The sequence below is a fragment of the Thunnus maccoyii genome, chromosome 12 (genome assembly GCF_910596095.1).
Source record: "Thunnus maccoyii chromosome 12, fThuMac1.1, whole genome shotgun sequence".
NCBI lineage: Eukaryota > Metazoa > Chordata > Actinopteri > Scombriformes > Scombridae > Thunnus > Thunnus maccoyii.
The window spans coordinates 31,909,700-31,931,015 of record NC_056544.1 but is presented as its reverse complement, the minus strand read 5'-3'; the positions used below and the strand labels follow the sequence as shown (position 1 = coordinate 31,931,015).

The 21,316-nt window shown below is 30.5% G+C and overlaps 1 gene segment (V, D, J or C); it reads right to left on the bottom strand.

Annotated features, from left to right (window-relative positions):
- The window catches only part of LOC121909335, a 53,479-nt gene extending 33,914 nt beyond the window's left edge, over positions 1-19,565 (bottom strand). Inside the window, 1 exon segment of the C gene segment in view lies at positions 19,514-19,565. Coding sequence covers positions 19,514-19,553 — 40 coding nt within the window.
- Positions 19,566-21,316: the final 1,751 nt, after the last annotated feature.

Sequence of the window (21,316 nt, the reverse complement as noted above, 5' to 3'; positions counted from 1 at the left end):
TTAATGCTTTGGCATATTGATTATGATTATGTTTAATATGACTGAGACAGTATTTTAACTATTTAGTCATAAACCTTCTTTAAATCTTTAATTAATTCCAAAACTACAGCATTTTTTCATTTGTTTGTTTGTTTGTTTCATAGCTTTTCCACCTGACAACAATGTTATACTATATTATATATATTATATATATTATATATGGATTAGTTTCAAATGAATCATCGTCATCACTGTCAGCAGCTGTTTGCTCATCAATGAGTCCAGACTTTACATGTTTTATATTTCTTTTATCTGCTATTCTGCTTTTGTAAGTGTTCATGTTAAACAAATGAAATATAAATGTTGCTTTTGTTTATGATAAGTATCAGAACTTACTGGGTTCAATGGTTAATCTGGTTCCACTCCCAAAGAAGATCTTAAATCCTCCACCTCCAGCATTCACACAACATAAAGCATCATAACACAAACTCAGCAGTGATGAACTGAACCAAACTACATTTAAAAAACTTACAAACTAATTTAAAACATAAACATCCAGATTTAAAGATTTAAAAGAGGAGTTCCTGTCATTTAATCATAGTTTTTTACATTTGAGACTTTTCCCTGTTTGATCACATTCATGTCATTTTTTTTTGTTCTAAATCAATTGACAATATAATTATACACAATAGATAAAATCTAAGTTATGATATTTACTTTACAGTATAAATTATATAGGGACCATGTTAGTGATGGTGCTTTTGATTAATACATTTATGATTCTTATTAGCGCAGCTACTTAACAGTTAATGTATTTATGATTTTAGGATTCATGTAATTAACAGAGGTAAAGTTTGCTTTTAAAGACGCTCCATATTAATAATGTTAATGATTGATATCAGTACTCACTGGCTTCAATGGTTAATCTGGCTCCACTTCCAAAGATGATCTTACGTGCACCTCCAGCATTCACACAACATGAAGCATCATAACACAAACTCAGCAGAGATGAACTGAACCAAACTACATTTAGAAAACCACCTACTGAGAAATTTAGAAATATCTACATGAATTCATGTACACTTGAAATGATTTAGTTGTTTGAAATAGTAATTGTGAGTAGTCTATACTAAGAGTACGTCTAAAGTAAATGATTAAGTATTCTATACAGGGTTTTCTTTTAGTTACTTAAACTCAAGTGTAAGTATACTGAATAAGCATTAGTTAGTACAGCATACAACACCTGTTCCACTTAGTGTTTTTAAAGGCAATTGGTTTGTATGCTGGTTTTAAGTCAGGTTGACTAATTAGAATATACACTGTATTTATTATTATATTAATCATGGTTAATGAGATCAAGACAATCTTTCACTCATTTTGTTTAATAAAACCTTTAAATCTTTGACTAACAACAAAACTGCAGGTTTTATGAGCCTGAAGATTTCACTTAAATTTTCATCACTGCAGGCAGGTGTTATAACTGACTACAACTAATTAATAGCTTAATATACTCGTCTGGGTTTGTATGTACTTATGTAAAACACGTAGAGATGCTTTTGTATATGATCTGTATCATTACTTACTGGGATCAATGGTTAATCTGGTTCCACTTCCAAAGATGATCTTTTGATTCCCAGTATACACACAACATGAAGCATCATAACACAAACTCAGCAGAGACGAACTGAACCAAACTACATTTTTAAAAAAAACCCGGAGAATCATTTTACTCTTACATTTAATTTAAATGATTTGTTCTTCTCATATAATCGTTGTTTTGTTTTTTTTTTCATGTGAGACTTTTAACTGAATCATTACTTTCCAGTTTCAAAAATCGGGTCACAATTTACACACCAAAATATATATTATGAATAAGACATGTGATATTCACTGAACAGTAGAGATGCTTTTGTTTAATACTTGCTTGGTTGATTTATTCATATTATTATAAGTATCATTAAACCTTCGTTAAATATTTGCAAAACACCAAAACTGGAGTATCATCCTACTAAAACAACAACTGTTCTTTTACATTGTCAAAAGTTAATATTTTGGAGATACATGTTTTCCATCTGGTAACAGTTTTATGCTGGATTATTTTCTACTTTATGCCGATTTTAGGAGAATAATTGATTTCCATTACTGTTCACTCATCGATGAGTCCAGCTGACTTTATATTTATAGAGATATTCATCTATCTATTACTCTGGTTTGATGTGCAAAATAATACTGTAAATATTTTATAGTTTTTTTCGCTTACTTACTGGTTTCAATGGTTAATCTGGTTCCACTTCCAAAGATGATCTTATTTACGCCTCCAGCATTCACACAACATGAGGCATCATAACATAAACTGAACCAAACTACATACACTGCAGGCAGGTGTTATAACTGATTACAACTATTTCATAGTTTTTCATCTACTATTCTGGTTTTGTATGTACCTCTGTAAAACATGAATGGTCAGTTTGCTTTTGTATATGATCTGTATCATTACTTACTGGGATCAATGGATAATCTGGTTCCACTTCCAAAGAACAGCTTAGTTATGCCTCCAGTATTCACACAACAAGAAGCATCATAACACAAACTCAGTATAAGTGAGGTTGACTAATTAGAATTTACACCGTATTTCATTATTATAATATTCATGGTTAATGAGATGAAGACAATCTTTCACTCATTTTGTTTAATAAAACCTTTTTTTAAATCTTTGAATAACAACAAAACTGCAGGTTTTATGAGCCTGAAGATTTCACTTAAATTTCCATCACTGCAGGCAGGTGTTATAACTGACTACAACTATTTAATAGTTTTTAATCTACTAGTCTGGGTTTGTATGTACTTCTGTAAAACATGTATTGATGCTTTTGTATATATGATCTGTATCATTACTTACTGGGATCAATGGTTAATCTGGTTCCACTTCCAAAGAAGAGCTTTCCATTTGCATTATTCACACAACATGAAGCATCATAACACAAACTCAGCAGTGATGAACTGAACCAAACTACATTTAAAAAACCAACAAACTAATTTTAAACATAAACATTCAGATTTAAAGATTTAAAAGAGGAGTTCCTGTTATTTAATCATAATTTTTACACTTTAGACGTTTCCCTGTTTGATCACATTCATGTAATTATTTTTGTTCTAAATCAATTCACAATATAATTATAAATAATAAGTAAAATGTAAGTTATGATATTTACTTTACAGTATAAATTATATAGAGACCATGTTAGTGATGGTGCTTTTGATTAATACATTTATGATTCGTACTAGCATGGCTACTTAACATTTGATGTATTTATGATTTTATGATTTATATGATTAACAGAGGTAAAGTTTGCTTTTAAAGGTGCTCCAAATTAATAATGTTAATGATTGATATCAGTACTCACTGGGTTCAATGGTTAATCTGGTTCCACTTCCAAAGAAGATCTTATCATTTCCTCCAGTATACACACAACATGAAGCATCATAACACAAACTCAGCAGTGATGAACTGAACCAAACTACATTTAAAAAACTGACAAACTCATTTTAAACATAAACATTCAGATTTAAAGATTTAAAAGACAAGTTCCTGTCGTTTAATCATAATTTTAACATTTGAGACTTTTGCCTGTTTGATCACATTCACGTCATTATTTTTGTTCTAAAACAATCACTATATAATTATATATAATAAATAAATTATGATATTTACTTTACAGTATAAATTATATAGAGACCATGTTAGTGATGGTGCTTTTGATTAAAATATTTATGATTCTTATTAGCGCGACTACTTAACAGTTGACATATTTATAATTTTATGATTTATATAATTAACAGAGATAAGATTGCTTTTAAAGATGCTCCATATTAATAACATTTATGATTGATATCAGTACTCACTAGGGTCAATGGTTAATCTGGTTCCACTTCCAAAGAAGAGCTTATTATTTCCTCCAGCATTCACACAACATGAAGTATCATAACACAAACTCAGCAGAGATGAACTGAACCAAACTACATTTAGAAAAACAACTACTGAGGGATTTAGAAATATCTACATGAATTCATGTACACTTGAAATTATTTAGTTTTTTGAAATGGTAATTGTGAGTAGTCTATACTAAGAGTACATCTAAAGTAAATGATTAAGTACTCTATACGGGGTTTTCTTTTAGTTACTTAAACTCAAGTGTAAGTATACTGAATAAGCATTAGTTAGTACAGCATACAATACCTGTTCCACTTAGTGTTTTTAAAGGCAATTGGTTTGTATGCTGTTTTTAAGTCAGGTTGAATAATTAGAATTTACAGTGTATTTATTATTATAATATTCAAGATTAACATGATCAATACAATCTTTCACTCATTTTGTTTAATAAAACCTTCTTTAAATCTTTGGATAACAACAAAACTGCAGGTTTTATGAGCCTGAAGATTTCACTTAAATTTCCATCACTGCAGGCAGGTGTTATAACTGACTACAACTATTTAATAGTTTTTAATCGACTAGTCTGGGTTTGAATGTACTTCTGTAAAACATGAATAGTTTGCTTTTGTATATGATCTGTATCATTACTTACTGGGATCAATGGTTAATCTGGTTCCACTTCCAAAGATAAGCTTTCCATATCCTCCAGTATTCACACAACATAAAGCATCATAACACAAACTCAGCAGAGATGAACTGAACCAAACGACATTTAGAAAAACTGACAAACTAATTTTAAACATAAACATCCAGATTTAAAGATTTAAAAGAGGAGTTCCTGTCATTTAATCATAGTTTTTTACATTTGAGACTTTTGCCTGTTTGATCACATTCACGTCATTATTTTTGTTCTAAAACAATTCACAATATAATTATGTATAATAAATAAAATCTAAGTTATGATATTTACTTTACAGTATAAATTATATAGGGACCATCTTAGTGATGGTGCTTTTGATTAATATGTTTATGATTTTTACTAGCACGGCTACTTAACAGTTGATGTATTTATGTTTTTATGATTTATGTGATTAACACAGGTAAAGATTGCTTTTAAAGGTGGTCCATATTAATAATGATTATGATCAATATCAGTACTCACTGGATTCAATGGTTAATCTGGTTCCACTTCCAAAGAAGAGCTTATTATATCCACTTCCATCATTCACACAACATGAAGCATCATAACATAAACTCAGTGGAGTGATTATTTGAACCAAACTACATTTAGAAAAATGATTACTGAAAAATGTATTTTACAATTAAATATCTAAGTTTGATATAATGAATAACATTAGAGGAACATCTCATGTAATAAAACTTTTACCTGAACAGTTACATTCCAGTAAAATAGGACAAAAATAAATGTATGTTGTAAATATAAACTTAAATAAAAGGTAAATTCTGAACACTGTAAAGTTTGTTTTTAAAGATACTATATATAAATAACATTTATGATCTATATCAGAACTTACTGGGTTCAATGGTTAATCTGGTTCCACTTCCAAAGATGATTTTAAATCCACTTCCAGCATTCACACAACATGAAGCAGCATAACACAAACTGAACCAAACTAGATTTAAAAAACACATTTTTATATTTGAGACTTTTGCCTCAACATTTAAATTTCAGTCACAAACAAAATGTAGATTTTGATATTTACTGTAGAATTACTGGACAAACTATTTTACCAATGATGCTATTGATTAATACGTTAATGCTTTGGCATATTGATTATGATCATGTTTAATATGACTGAGACAGTATTTTTACTATTTAGTTATAAACCTTCTTCAAATCTTTAATTAATTCCAAAACTACAGATTTTTTTTGTTTGTTTCATAGCTTTTCCACCTGACAACAGTGTTATACTATATTATATATATTATATACTGGATTAGTTTCAAATGAATCAGCAGCTGTTTGCTCATCAATGAGTTCAGATGTCTACATGTTTTATATTTTTTTATCTGCTATTCTGCTTTTGTAAGTGTTCATGTTAAACAAATGAAATATAAATGTTGCTTTTGTGTATGATAAATATCAGAACTTACTGGGTTCAATGGTTAATCTGGTTCCACTTCCAAAGATGATCTTATATTGATTCCCAGTATTCACACAACATGAAGCATCATAACACAAACTCAGCAGTGATGAACTGAACCTAACTACATTTAAAAAAAACTGACAAACTAATTTTAAACATAAACATTCAGATTTAAAGATTTAAAAGAGGAGTTCCTGTCATTTAATCATAATTTTTACATTTGAGACTTTTCCCTGTTTGATCACATTCACGTCATTATTTTTGTTCTAAATCAATTCACAATATAATTATATATAATAGATCAAAATGTAAGTTATGATATTTACTTTACAGTATAAATTATATAGGGACCATGTTAGTGATGGTGCTTTTGATTAAAACATTTATGATTCTTATTAGCACAGCTACTTAACAGTTGATGTATTTATGATTTTAAAATTCATATAATTGCTTTTAAAGATGCTCCAAATTAATAATGTTAATGATCTATTTTAGTACTCACTGGCTTCAATGGTTAATCTGGTTCCACTTCCAAAGATGATCTTATATGCACCTCCAGTATTCACACAACATGAAGCATCATAACACAAACTCAGCAGAGACGAACTGAACCAAACTACATTTAAGAAAACATAATTTTTTAATTTGAGACTTTTATTATAAAATTTCAGTTATATTTAACAATAACATTTATATTTTGATATTTACTTTGCAGCAGAGATTATATGCAGATTATTTTAGTCATGATGTTGATTAATGCATTAATGATTCAGATTTTGCTGTTAAAGATAAAGTTTATGATCTATATCAGTACTCACTGGGTTCAATGGTTAATCTGGTTCCATTTCCAAAGAAGATCTTAAATCCTCCAGCATTCACACAACATGAAGCATCATAACACAAACTCAGCTCAACTACATTTAAAACAACTACTGAGAGATTTAGAAATATCTACATGAATTCATGTACGCTTGAAATGATTTAGTTGTTTGAAATAGTAATTGTGAGTAGTCTATACTAAGAGTACGTCTAAAGTAAATGATTAAGTACTCTATACAGGTTTTTCTTTTAGTTACTTAAACTCAAGTGTAAGTATACTGGATAAGCATTAGTTAGTACAGCATACAACACCTGTTCCACTCAGTTTGCATGCTTTTTATAAATAAGTTTGACTAATTAGAATTTACAGTGTATTTCATTATTATAATATTCATGGTTAATGAGATGAAGACAATCTTTCACTCATTTTGTTTAATAAAACCTTCTTTAAATCTTTGAATAACAAGAAAACTGCAGGTTTTCTGAGCCTGAAGATTTCACTTAAATTTCCATCACTGCAGGCAGGTGTTATAACTGACTACAATTGACTATTTAATAGTTTTTAATCTTCTAGTCTGGGTTTGTATGTACTTCTGTAAAAACGTATATATGCTTTTGTATATGATCTATATCATTACTTACTGGGATCAATGGTTAATCTGGTTCCACTTCCAAAGATGAGCTTAACTTGATTCCCAGTATACACACAACATGGATCTCCATTACACAAACTCAGCAGTGTCGATCTGAACCAAATTCTATTTAGAAAAATACGTAGTGAAGAATCACATTTACCCTTAAATATAGTCACACAATCATCATTTCTGCATTTAAGACTTTTTCCTGAATAATTAAATTTCAGTCATAAACTGAATGCTGAACCATAGAGATACTGAACAAACTAAACTTAAAACTGTTCGTCTGAATCATTTCTATCATCATCAGCAGTTGACAGTACTTTCAACTATTTTTATGGTTTTGTATGTAAAACACAGGTAAAGTTTCATTTTAAAGATACTAAATAATATTTATGATCTATATCAGTACTTACTGGGTTCAATGTTTAATCTGGTTCCACTTCCAAAGAAGATCTTATATTGATTCCCAGAAGTCACACAACACGAAGCATCATAACACAAACTGAACCAAACTCCGTTCAGAAAAACGAGTCATTAATGTTTTACATTTTAGACTTTGGTTTCTATTTTCATTTAAAACACTGGCACATAATAAATCATATATCAAAAATAATATGTCAATTCTAATATCTGCTGTTTTGTGTTTAACACAAGTGTTGCTCAATTATTTTCCACTCTGAGTTGATTTTATAAGTCCGCAACTAAATACATCACGACTACAACAACTTTCTTTTATGTTAACTGTTCTGGTTTTTATGTATAACGCAGGTAAAGTTTGCTTTTAAAGATACTCCATATTAATAATGTTTATGATCTATATCAGTACTTACTGGGATCAATGGTTAATCTGGTTCCACTTCCAAAGATTAACTTAAATCCATCATTCACACAACATGAAGCATCATAACACAAACTCAGCAGAGACAAACTGAACCAAACTTTCAAAAGACACAAAATAATTCTCTATTTGATTTAAAGATAAATGTACATTATCAACATGAATTATATGTAAATGTAAATTTTGACAATTGCTGCACAGTACTAACTAAATAAACTGTTTTAGTTAAATACATTGATCATTCTGATTAGTTGGATACTTTTTCTTGATGTATTTAATATGATCAGGTTAGTCTTTCAACTATTTACACTCATACAAAAACTTGAACTCTTTGCTTTAGCTGGATGGTGCTGTATTCCTGGTTTTATACAAACGTTGTTGTTGTTGTGTCATACTTTATTATTTTCTACTTTGTGTTGATTTTTATGAACCTGAAGAGTTGAATGAATGTTGAATCTTTTCTAGTCTGGTTTTATATGTATAACAGAGGTAAAGTTTGCTTTTAAAGATGTTCCATAATAATAATAATAATGTTAATGATCTATATTAGTACTTACTGGGTTCAATGGTTAATCTGGTTCCACTTCCAAAGATGAGCTTATCTGCAGCTCCAGTATTCACACAACATGAATCATCATAACACAAACTCAGCAGAGACGAACTGAACCAAACTACATTTAGAAAGACTGTAGTAGTGAAATATTAACCTTCCAATTAAGTATCCAGATTTAATTTAAAAGATTAGTTCCTTTCATAATAATTTGAGATTTCTACACGAACGATTACATTCCAGTCACAAAAATAAGCAGCAGTTACATTATAGAAATACTGTGTATTATAATTAAAGTCTAAATGTTGATATTTACAGTACAATAGAGATACTGAACAAACTATTTCAGTGATTATTATTATTATTATTATGGTTTTGTAAAATACCATAAAGTTTGCTTTTAAAGATGCTCCGTATAAATAATGTTTATGATCTGTTTCAGTATTCTGGTTTTATATGTTTAACAAAGGTAAAGTTTGCTCTTAAAGATACTAAATAATATTTATGATCTATATCATTACTTACTGGGTTCAATGATTAATCTGGTTCCACTTCCAAAGGTGAACTTACTCCCAGTATTCACACAACATGAAGCATCATAACACAAACTGTTTAAACTCCAGGTACATAAATAAGACACTGATTTGATGAAAAATAAATGTACATTATAATTACACTGATATTTACTGCACAAAATGGACTCTGAATAAACAGTTATAGGGTTGATTAATAAAGTAATGAATGTGAAATAAAATGTAATTATTATAATCATGACAATCTTTCAGCAATTTATCATAAAAAAATCTTTTATATCTTTGTTTTAGCTGGATTCTGATTCTGATTCTTCAGTTTTCTTCGTTACCGATAATCACAACAAGTGTTATATTGAATTATTTTCTATTTTGTGTTTATTTTATGAGCCTAAAGAATCTAATGAGCAGCTATTCACTTATCTATCAGTCCAGCTAACTACAGTTTTCTATATATTTTTACATATTTTTTTATGTATATATATGTATTCTAATTTTGCATATATTTATGTCAAACACTGTACTGTTGTTTTTTACATTATATATATCAGCACTTACTGGCATCAATGGTTAATCTGGTTCCACTTCCAAAGATGATCTTATATGAACTTCCAGTATTCACACAACATGAAGCATCGTAACAAAAACTGAACCAAACTTAATTTACAAAAACATCATTTTTACATTTGAGACTTTTGCCTGAATGATTATATTTATATTCGTATTTACAGTGGAGATACTGAACAAACTGTTTTAGCAATGATGTGATTGATTATTGTATTTGATGCATTTACTGATACATGCTAAGTCAACGTACTGATTATGATTATTTTCAATATAACTGAGACAAGCTTTTAACCATTTAGTGCCATAAAACCTTTAAATAATCTTTAAATAATCCCAAAACTGCAGCAACATCCAACTAAAGCAAACACTTTTCTTTTGCCTGAATAATTTTCGTCGAACTGAACCAAACTACATTTAAGAAAACATAATTTTTTAATTTGAGACTATTGTTATAAAATTTCAGTCATATTTAACAATAACATTTAATTTGCAGCACAGATTATATGCAGATTATTTTATTGCTTTAGATGCTGATTAATGTATTAATGATTCAGATTATTGCTGTGAAATATAAAGTTTGTGATCTATATTTGTACTCACTGGTTTCAATGTTTAATCTGGTTCCACTTCCAAAGAAGATCTTATTTCTTCCACCTCCAGTATTCACACAACATGAAGTATCATAACACAAACTCAGCAGAGACAAACTGAACCAAACTACATTTAGAAAAACTGACAAACTAATTTTAATCACAAACATTCAGATTTAAAGATTTAAAAGACGAGTTCCTGTCATTTAATCATAATTTTTTACATTTTAGACTTTTGCCTGTTTGATCACATTCACGTCATTATTTTTGTTCTAAATCAACTCACAATATAATTATATATAATAAATAAAATTTAAGTTATGATATTTACTTTACAGTATAAATTATATAGGGACCATGTTAGTGATTAAAACATTGATGATTCTAAGTAGCGCGGCTACTTAACAGTTGATGTATTTATGATTTTATGATTTATATGATTAACACAGGTAAAGTTTGCTTTTAAAGATGTTCCATAATAATAATAATAATGTTAATGATCTATATTAGTACTTACTGGGTTCAATGGTTAATCTGGTTCCACTTCCAAAGAAGATCTTATTTCCTCCAGTATTCACACAACATGAATCATCATAACACAAACTCAGCAGAGACAAACTGAACCAAACTACATTTAGAAAAACTGTAGTAGTGAAATATTAACCTTCCAATTAAGTATCCAGATTTAATTTAAAAGATTAGTTCCCTTCATAATAATTTGAGATTTCTACACGAACAATTACATTCCAGTCACAAAAATAAGCAGCTGTTACATTATAGAAATACTGTGTATTATAATTAAAGTCTAAATGTTGATATTTACAGTACAATAGAGATACTGAACAAACTATTTCAGTGATGATTATTATTATTATTATTATGGTTTTGTAAAATACCATAAAGTTTGCTTTTAAAGATGCTCCGTATAAATAATGTTTATGATCTGTTTCAGTATTCTGGTTTTATATGTTTAACAAAGGTAAAGTTTGCTCTTAAAGATACTAAATAATATTTATGATCTATATCAGTACTCACTGGGTTCAATGATTAATCTGGTTCCACTTCCAAAGGTGATCTTATTCCCAGTATTCACACAACATGAAGCATCATAACACAAACTGTTTACACTCCAGGTACATAAATAAGACACTAATTTGATGAAAAATAAATGCACATTATAATTACACTGATATTTACTGTACAAAATGGACTCTGAATAAACAGTTTTAGGGTTGATTAATAAATTAATGAATGTGAAATAAAATCTGATTATTATAATAATGACAATCTTTCAGCAATTTATCATAAAAAATCTTTTATATCTTTGTTTTAGCTGGATGATTCTTCAATTTTCTTCATTACCGATAATCACGAGTGTTATATTGAATTATTTTCTATTTTGTGTTTATTTTATGAGCCTAAAGAGTCTAATCAGTCCAGCTAACTACAGTTTTCTATATATTTTTACATATTGTATATATATATATATATATGTATTCTAATTTTGCATATATTTATGTCAAACACTTAAGTTGTTTTTTACAGTATATATATCAGGACTTACTGGCATCAATGGTTAACCTGGTTCCACTTCCAAAGATGATCTTAGATGAACTTCCATAATTCACACAACATGAAGCATCATAACAAAAACTGAACCAAACTTCATTTATAAAAATTTTTACATTTGAGACTTTTGCCTAAATAATTATATTTATATTCGTATTTACAGTGGAGATACTGAACAAACTGTTTTAGCAATGATGTGATTGATTATTATATTTGATGCTTTTACTGGTACATGCTAAGTCAACGTACTGATTATGATTATTTTCAATATAACTGAGACAAGCTTTTAACCATTTAGTGCCATAAAACCTTTAAATAATATTTAAATAATCCCAAAACTGCAGCAACTAAAGCAAAAACTTTTCTTTTTGTCTGAATAATTTTCATCAGCAGCAGCTGTTAATGTTTTTATCTATTTTCCTGTTTTTTATGTATAACACAAGTAAAGTTTGCTTTTAAAGATGCTCCATATTAATAATGTTTATGATCTTTATCAGGACTTACTGGGTTCAATGGTTAATCTGGTTCCACTTCCAAAGATGATCTTATTATATCCTCCAGTATTCACACAACATGAAGCATCATAACACAAACTCAGCAGAGACAAAGTGAACCAAACTACATTTAAGAAAAACTTCTTTTCTACATTTGAGACTTTTGTTATTAAATTTCAGTCATATTTAACATTAACATTTATGTTTTGATATATTTAATTTGCAGCAGCAATTATATGCAGATTATTTTAGTGAAGATGCTGATTAATGTATTAATGATTCAGATTATTGCTGTTAAATATAAAGTTTATGATCTATATCAGTACTCACTGGTTTCAATGGTTAATCTGGTTCCACTTCCAAAGACGATCTTATTTCCTCCACTTCCAGTATTCACACAACATGAAGCATCATAACACAAACTCAGCAGAGATGAATTGAACCAAACTACATTTAGAAAACTTACAAACTAATTTTAAACATAAACATCCAGATTTAAAGATTTAAAAGAGGAGTTCCTGTCATTTAATCACAGTTTTTTTACATTTTAGACTTTTGCCTGTTTGATCACATTCACGTCATTATTTTTGTTCTAAATCAACTCACAATATAATTATATATAATAAATAAAATTTAAGTTATGATATTTACTTTACAGTATAAATTATATAGGGACCATTTTAGTGATTAAAACATTGATGATTCTTATTAGCGCGGCTACTTAACAGTTGACGTATTTATGATTTTATGATTTATATGATTAACACAGTTAAAGATTGATATCAGTACTCACTGGGTTCAATGGTTAATCTGGTTCCACTTCCAAAGAAGAGCTTATTACTTGCACCTCCAGCATTCACACAACATGAAGCATCATAACACAAACTCAGCAGAGACGAACTGAACCAAACTACATTTAAGAAAAACTTCTTTTCTACATTTGAGACTTTTGTTATTAAATTTCAGTCATATTAAACAATAATGTTTATATATTTATATATTTAATTTGCAGCAGAGATTATATGCAGATTATTTTAGTGCTTTAGATGCTGATTAATGTATTAATGATTCAGATTATTGCTGTTCAATATGAAGTTTATCATCTATATTTGTACTCACTGGTTTCGATGGTTAATCTGGTTCCACTTCCAAAGACGAACTTAGTTCCACCTCCAGTATTCACACAACATGAAGCATCATAACACAAACTGAACCAAACTACATTTAGAAAAACTTTAGAATAAGCTGCAATTTTAATCAAAAATAAACATTAGTTTTAAAGGAAGGTTTTAAGTAATGATGCTTTTTATAATTAGTCTTAATTGATGCATTTATTCTTGTGATTATGATTATGTTCTGGCTTTTTGTAGCTGTTGAACAGTTGAATGATCTGATGTTTTCTTCTGTAAATGAAGCTTTAATTCAGTCCGTCTGTCTGTCTGCTGCTTAAAGTTAAACAGTTTCACCACAGAATGAAATTAGTTCGACTTACTGGCAGTAACGAGCAGTTTGGTGCCACTTCCAAAGATAATTTTGTTTACACCAGAGCCGTATGTCACACAGCCTGAAGCCTCAGCACACAAACCTCACTGACTCTACTGAAAACTGCAGCAGCTAAAGCAAAAACTTTTCTTTTTGTCTGAATAATTTTCATCAGCAGCAGCTGTTAATGTTTTTATCTATTTTCCTGTTTTTTATGTATAACACAAGTAAAGTTTGCTTTTAAAGATGCTCCATATTAATAATGTTTATGATCTTTATCAGGACTTACTGGGTTCAATGGTTAATCTGGTTCCACTTCCAAAGATGATCTTATTATATCCACCTCCAGTATTCACACAACATGAAGCATCATTACACAAACTCAGCAGAGACAAACTGAACCAAACTACATTTAAGAAAAACTTCTTTTCTACATTTGAGACTTTTGTTATAAAACTAACTGTTATAAAATTTCAGTCATATTTAACATTAACATTTATGTTTTGATATGAAAGTACTCACTGGTTTCAATGGTTAATCTGGTTCCACTTCCAAAGAAGATCTTATTTCCACTTCCAGTATTCACACAACATAAAGCATCATAACACAAACTCAGCAGAGATGAATTGAACCAAACTACATTTAGAAAACTTACAAACTAATTTTAAACATAAACATCCAGATTTAAAGATTTAAAAGAGGAGTTCCTGTCATTTAATCATAGTTTTTTTACATTTTAGACTTTTGCCTGTTTGATCACATTCATGTCATTATTTTTGTTCTAAATCAACTCACAATATAATTACATATAATAAATAAAATTTAAGTTATGATATTTACTTTACAGTATAAATTATATAGGGACCATGTTAGTGATTAAAACATTGATGATTCTTATTAGCGCGGCTACTTAACAGTTGACGTATTTATGATTTTATGATTTATATGATTAACACAGTTAAAGATTGATATCAGTACTCACTGGGTTCAATGGTTAATCTGGTTCCACTTCCAAAGATGAATTTATCATATGCACCTCCAGTATTCACACAACATGAAGCATCATAACATAAACTCAGCAGAGATGAACTGAACCAAACTACATTTAAGAAAAACTTCTTTTCTACATTTTAGACTTTTGTTATTAAATTTCAGTCATATTAAACAATAATGTTTATATATTTATATATTTAATTTGCAGCAGAGATTATATGCAGATTATTTTAGTGCTTTAGATGCTGATTAATGTATTAATGATTCAGATTATTGCTGTTCAATATGAAGTTTATGATCTATATTTGTACTCACTGGTTTCAATGGTTAATCTGGTTCCACTTCCAAAGACGAGCTTAATTCCACTTCCAGTATTCACACAACATGAAGCATCATAACACAAACTGAACCAAACTACATTTAGAAAAACTTTAGAATAAACTGCAATTTTAATCAAAAATAAACGTTAGTTTTAAAGGAAGGTTTTAAGTGATGATGCTTTTTATAATTAGTCTTAATTGATGCATTTATTCTTGTGATTATGATTATGTTCTGGCTTTTTGTAGCTGTTGAACAGTTGAATGATCTGATGTTTTCTTCTGTAAATGAAGCTTTAATTCAGTCCGTCTGTCTGTCTGCTGCTTAAAGTTAAACAGTTTCACCACAGAATGAAATTAGTTCTACTTACTGGCAGTAACGAGCAGTTTGGTGCCACTTCCAAAGATAATCTTGTTTGCACCAGAGCCGTATGTCACACAGCCTGAAGCCTCAGCACACAAACCTCACTGACTCTACTGAAAACTGCAGCAGCTAAAACTAAATGTTCTACTTATTTTCTGACTTTAAGAGTCTGAAGAGTCAAATGAATCATTTTCATCACTGTCAACAGCATCCACTCGTCAGTTAATACTCTCACAACGACTTTTTACATCAGAAAAGATAAAATAGAAGATGGGACTTACTGGACTGAACCACTAACAGAGAACCAGAACCAAAGATGAGTTTCTCTCGTCCACCAACATTCACACAACACGAGAGCACCCAACAAAAACACTCAGCTTCACTCAGGCGTCAAACTACAGGACAACAAACTCAACCGCTGCAAGCCAAACATGAAAAATGACCAAAAGTCAGAAGGTCAAAGGTCAGAGGTGACCGTAAGATGGAAGAAATATTACTGAGATGATCAAAGGTTCGAGAAATCAGAGGAAAAGATATAAAGAGACTCAAAAAAACGTATCTGGCTTTGCTCAGTTTGATTAAAATAGGATTAAATAAACCTGATTAATTAAACCTGTCAGGGCAGATCTGTCTGACTAAAGGTTTTTTACAATTTTACATTTGATAAACCTGAAATTCAATATTTCACATGTGAAATATTCACACAGACGCATGTTAATTTCAGATACTTCACATGTTATTAATACACACATGTACATATCTGATTTCTAGACATTTCAGGCGTGTTTTTTGTAAACTTGTCTGATGTTTGAGGCTCGTTAACATATATATAACATGAAATATTACGATAAGTATACTTTATTACATGAGCTCCTATATCAGCAGCCTCACAGTTTGTTTTAAAACTATATTTGGTGTCCAGCTGCTTTGGTAATATGATCAAAACTCACAGTGATGCTGTAAAATAATTCATCAGTTACTCACTGCTGCTAATAATCAGTTTGGTTCCTTCTCCAAAGAAAATCTTCCTTCCGCCAGATGAAGTCACACAGTGTTACTGTCCTCACACAGAATCATCAGCTCAACCACACTGAGCTCAAAAATCTGCTCAAATTAAGTTTTTATTTCATTTTAACACGTTTTCTCTCAGCTTCCACATGAACGTTACTGTTTCTGATCCACTGACCTGCTTTTAAATCGTTGCTCTTTGTAAAGTTTTCTTAACTTTCTGTCACAACTGATGGATTTCTGTTTTCATATTTGTTGTAATAATGTATTAACTCCTCTTATTTTATCAGTTTTATATCATCTTATAAAACAGATCATCTGTTTTATTCCTTTTCTTAAAACTTTCTTCATATTTGATGTGTTTTATTTTGAATTAATTAATTTACAAGATAATTTTAATCTGGCTGAAACTTTCTTGCTTCAATAAAAGTTGTGTTTACAATATTCTGTATTATTTCAACATATTACTGAAGCAGTGGACTGATTGTACAGATATTTAAAGATCCTGTGTGATCTTAACAACCTATAACAAACTTACTGATCAAAAGTCAGTTTTTCTACTTTGAACAATCTATCCGGATCAATAATCACTCTGAAGACTGAAGACAATGTGTTTCAAAATAAGTCAAACAGTTTTTTATGGTTTTGAACTTACTGGACTCGACGGTCAGTTTGCTTCCGGAGCCAAACAGGATTTTTTCGTAGCCTCCAGTTTTCACACAGTGTCGAGTCTCATCACATAAACCTCAAACTGCTCAAACTACAACAGCAGCCTCAACATCTCAACCAACTGCAGCGGGGTTTTAGTCAAAAACAAGAAGCCAGAAACTTAAAATCACCAACAATCTGACAAGAAAGTCGACTATAAATAATATTATTACAGTAATATTTTCTGACCCAAAGAAGAGAAACATGTCGGAGGGTTTAATCAGCTGAATTAAATCTTTTCTGTTTGTTTATGTCTTTAGATAAAAGTTCACAGAAAAGATGGAAACTGTCAATCTGCAACCAAAAACTTTCTTCACAATGATTTGGATGAGCCGGCACCCTCAGTATCACTGATCAGCTGTTTATTTATGTCTGAATTATTGATCAGTAGCCACAAAAATGAACCATTTGAATGAAAAGAGACAGAAAAGGCTTCTGAATGAGTCAACCAATCAGAACAATAAAACACAGTTATGTAGATTTAGAGTTGATTTTAACGTGAGACAAAGACAACTGGAGCTTTTGTGTTTCGGTAAAAAAAACACATTTGTGAAGCTCGGAGTGTTTTTAATTTGATTGACAGGATGATAAAAGATGAGCAGACTTACAGGAGTCCACAGTCAGTTTAGTTCCAGCTCCAAACAGGATTTTATCGACACCAGATCCCTTCACACAGCAACACAACACGTGACAAAAACACAGAAACTCAACTGCAACACAACTCAGTCATTCACCCGTCAGACTGAAGTCATCAAATCATTAAAGAAACAATTAAAACACTAACGAGCAGCTCGATCCGACTAGTTAAACACGACTAACTTCTGTTCCTGAACATCACCGAGAAACCAAAGATCAGAATCCAATAATTCTTCTTTCTGGAGGCCTGAAACTGATCATTACTGACTTTAACGTCCTCTGCTACACATCTTGTCAATTAATCAATCAATCTCTTAGACTCTATAGACACCAATAATCTTGTATAAATGTATTTTTTGTTTTTTTCTGGAGGAATCAGACAGAAATCTCTTACTTGACTCGACAGTCAGTTGAGTTCCTCGACCAAACACCATCTTCTGTCCTGCTCCAGTGTTCACACAGCAGCAAACGCTTCAACAAAAACCCTCAAACTCCAAACTGCCACAAATACCAAAGATACAATAAAACTACAGAAACTGTCTTTACTTAAAAACAGTTAAAACGTCTTCCTTTGATTGGGAGTTTGTCTCTTATTTAAAAACTTTTAAGTGTGAATAATGTGAACAATAAAAGGGACATTCAGGGTTTGATGTGTAAAAGTTAAACTTATGTGATTCACATGTTTTAAATATTTAACGAGAACAAAACCTATGGAAGCCTTTTTCCACAAAGACAAGAAGAAATGACTGATGATAAAATGAACTAAAATGATTAGATACAGAATTAATGAAAGTATTTCTTTATTTTGAAGCCATGTGACCGGATCATTTTTGTGCATTAATTTCAGTTTGTAGGATAGTTTTACTGTGATGAAGCTTTTATTTATTTATTGTTATTTCTATTTTTTTTTCCTGGCAGAAATCAACTTCCATACAATCGTATGGTATCTTTACATGATTTCAGTCAACAGTCACCACCAATAACTTCGTCCCAAACTGTAACCTTTGACCTTTTTTCTGTTCACAGTGTGACACAAAACCTGCTGAGACTAGATTTAAACACATTTCAGACCATAAAAACTCTCAATTCTCCACCTTAAGTCTCTTCATAGAAATTATATAATATTTCCACTGAGTGAAATATAGAAATATGCGACATGACTGCTACATCTGCATTTGGCCTCTTTAGAAACTTTCTCCACTAGAGTCACCAGCAGCTGATTTCTGTAGTTTAATCCATAAAAACTACTTTTAAATTTTCACGTAACAAACAGTAAATGGAGAACTTTACGTTTTTGAGAGTTTGGCTGTTTGTTTCAAACATAAGATAAACTTTCATGGTTTAAAAACGTAGTCCCTATTCAATAATAATATATATTTTTATGTTTCTCACCTGAGTCGACTATCAGCCGAGTTCCTCTCCCAAATATCATCTTCGCAACACCGCTCTGTGTCACACTGTGACTGACAGCTGGCTGAAAACCTCCAGTCAAAGAGCTTCTGACTTCTAACTACAAACACTTTGAAATAAGTCGATTATTGTTATTATTAAATTGAACAGATTGAAATATTCTCGCTGTGCTGGAGGATTATTTCACTTGTTAAAGGCTCAATTATAGACAAACGTTATTTGATAAAGCAGATATTTTTTGCAGTGTTGGTTATTGTTAAACTTTTCTCCTTCTTCAAAAAGTATTAAAAAGCTTTTCCTTCATACCTGAGTCGACTATCAGCCGAGTTCCTCTCCCAAATATCATCTTCCCAGCACCGCCCTGCGTCACACTGTGACTGACAGCTGGCTGAAAACCTCCAGGCAGCTTTATTCAACTTTAAACTCGTCAGTTTAAATCAAGACTGAACAAACTAAACTTTAAGTCAATTAATCTGATTTGACTTTCTGTACAAAGTCAGTTGCAGCTGTGTTGCTCCACATGTTTAAACTGCAAGATGTTGATTTGTTTCAGTACAAACAGAGAAAACGAGTCTCAGCTCCGTCAAGTTTTTATGGTAATTTAGAGTTTTTAGGTCTTTTGATGTCAATGAAACTCAAATAATTTAACTGTTAAACTTGCTGCAGTAACTTTTAAAGCTGCATCAAATTAGATCAGTTTAGACAAAAATAACAGACTGAAGATGTTTCAGTTTTTTCCCTGAATTGATCAGCTTCTGAATAAAAACAGTTTCATCAGGACGACTTTAAGATCATTTAGACAAAATGAGTTGAGATGTTTTATTTGTTTTACTGTTGAGTGTAAAAGCTTCTGCTGCCAGTTACACTTAAGTTAATGAAGCCTGATCGTTTAAATCTTTCTGTTGTTCTGCTGACAGTTTTTATTCGCTCAGTTTTCAGAAACACGAGACGAATATTAGATGAAAATCAGATGAGTTTTAATGGTTTTTGAGCTCTAAGAGTAGATTTGAGGTGACAGATTAATGGTCAGACGGCTGCGGTTTAAATAAAGTGATTAAAGTCGGTGAAGAGTTTTAGATGTTTGAGAGGAAACTCACGGCTCTGGACAATCAGCCTGCTGCCGGATCCAAACACCAGTTTACCGTAACCACCGCTCCCAGTATTCACACCGTGAGACACGTCGTGACTAAAACTGCAGCTGCTTCCACATCTGCTGCTCAAACAGCTGAGAACTGTTTTTTATTTAAGCTCAGATTCAGGTTTTTCATGCAGCACAATTTAAAATTTGTACTAAAGCTGTTTTAAGTTTGATTTATTTTTCACAATCTGCTTTTTATGTCACATAAAAGTTTTCTTTGACTACAAAATTCAGCATTTTATAAGTTATTTTTGTCCATTATTGAGTCATATGTCTTTTTTTTTCTTTTTAAAGTAAATAAACAAATGAATGTTTCCAATATAAATCAACTCTATCTGTATTATAATGAAATGGTCTGACATTCAAAGATACTGACACTCAGTATTCAGTTGATTTCTGTTGGAAACAGGTTAAAATATGTAAACTGCAGTAAGAAGAAGACATTTAATCTCTTTAACAAGTAAAAAATTACTTTTACTAAGATACAAACAAGCCAGTGAAGATATTACTGCATCAGTGTTGGAGACAGTTTTAGACAGTTGTTTATGCATGTTGTGAATTATTCATAAAAATACAAGAATCATTTGTCATATTGAGAAGAGAGTTCGTCTCATACATATAAAATGATTTCAGTGTTAAACTTACGG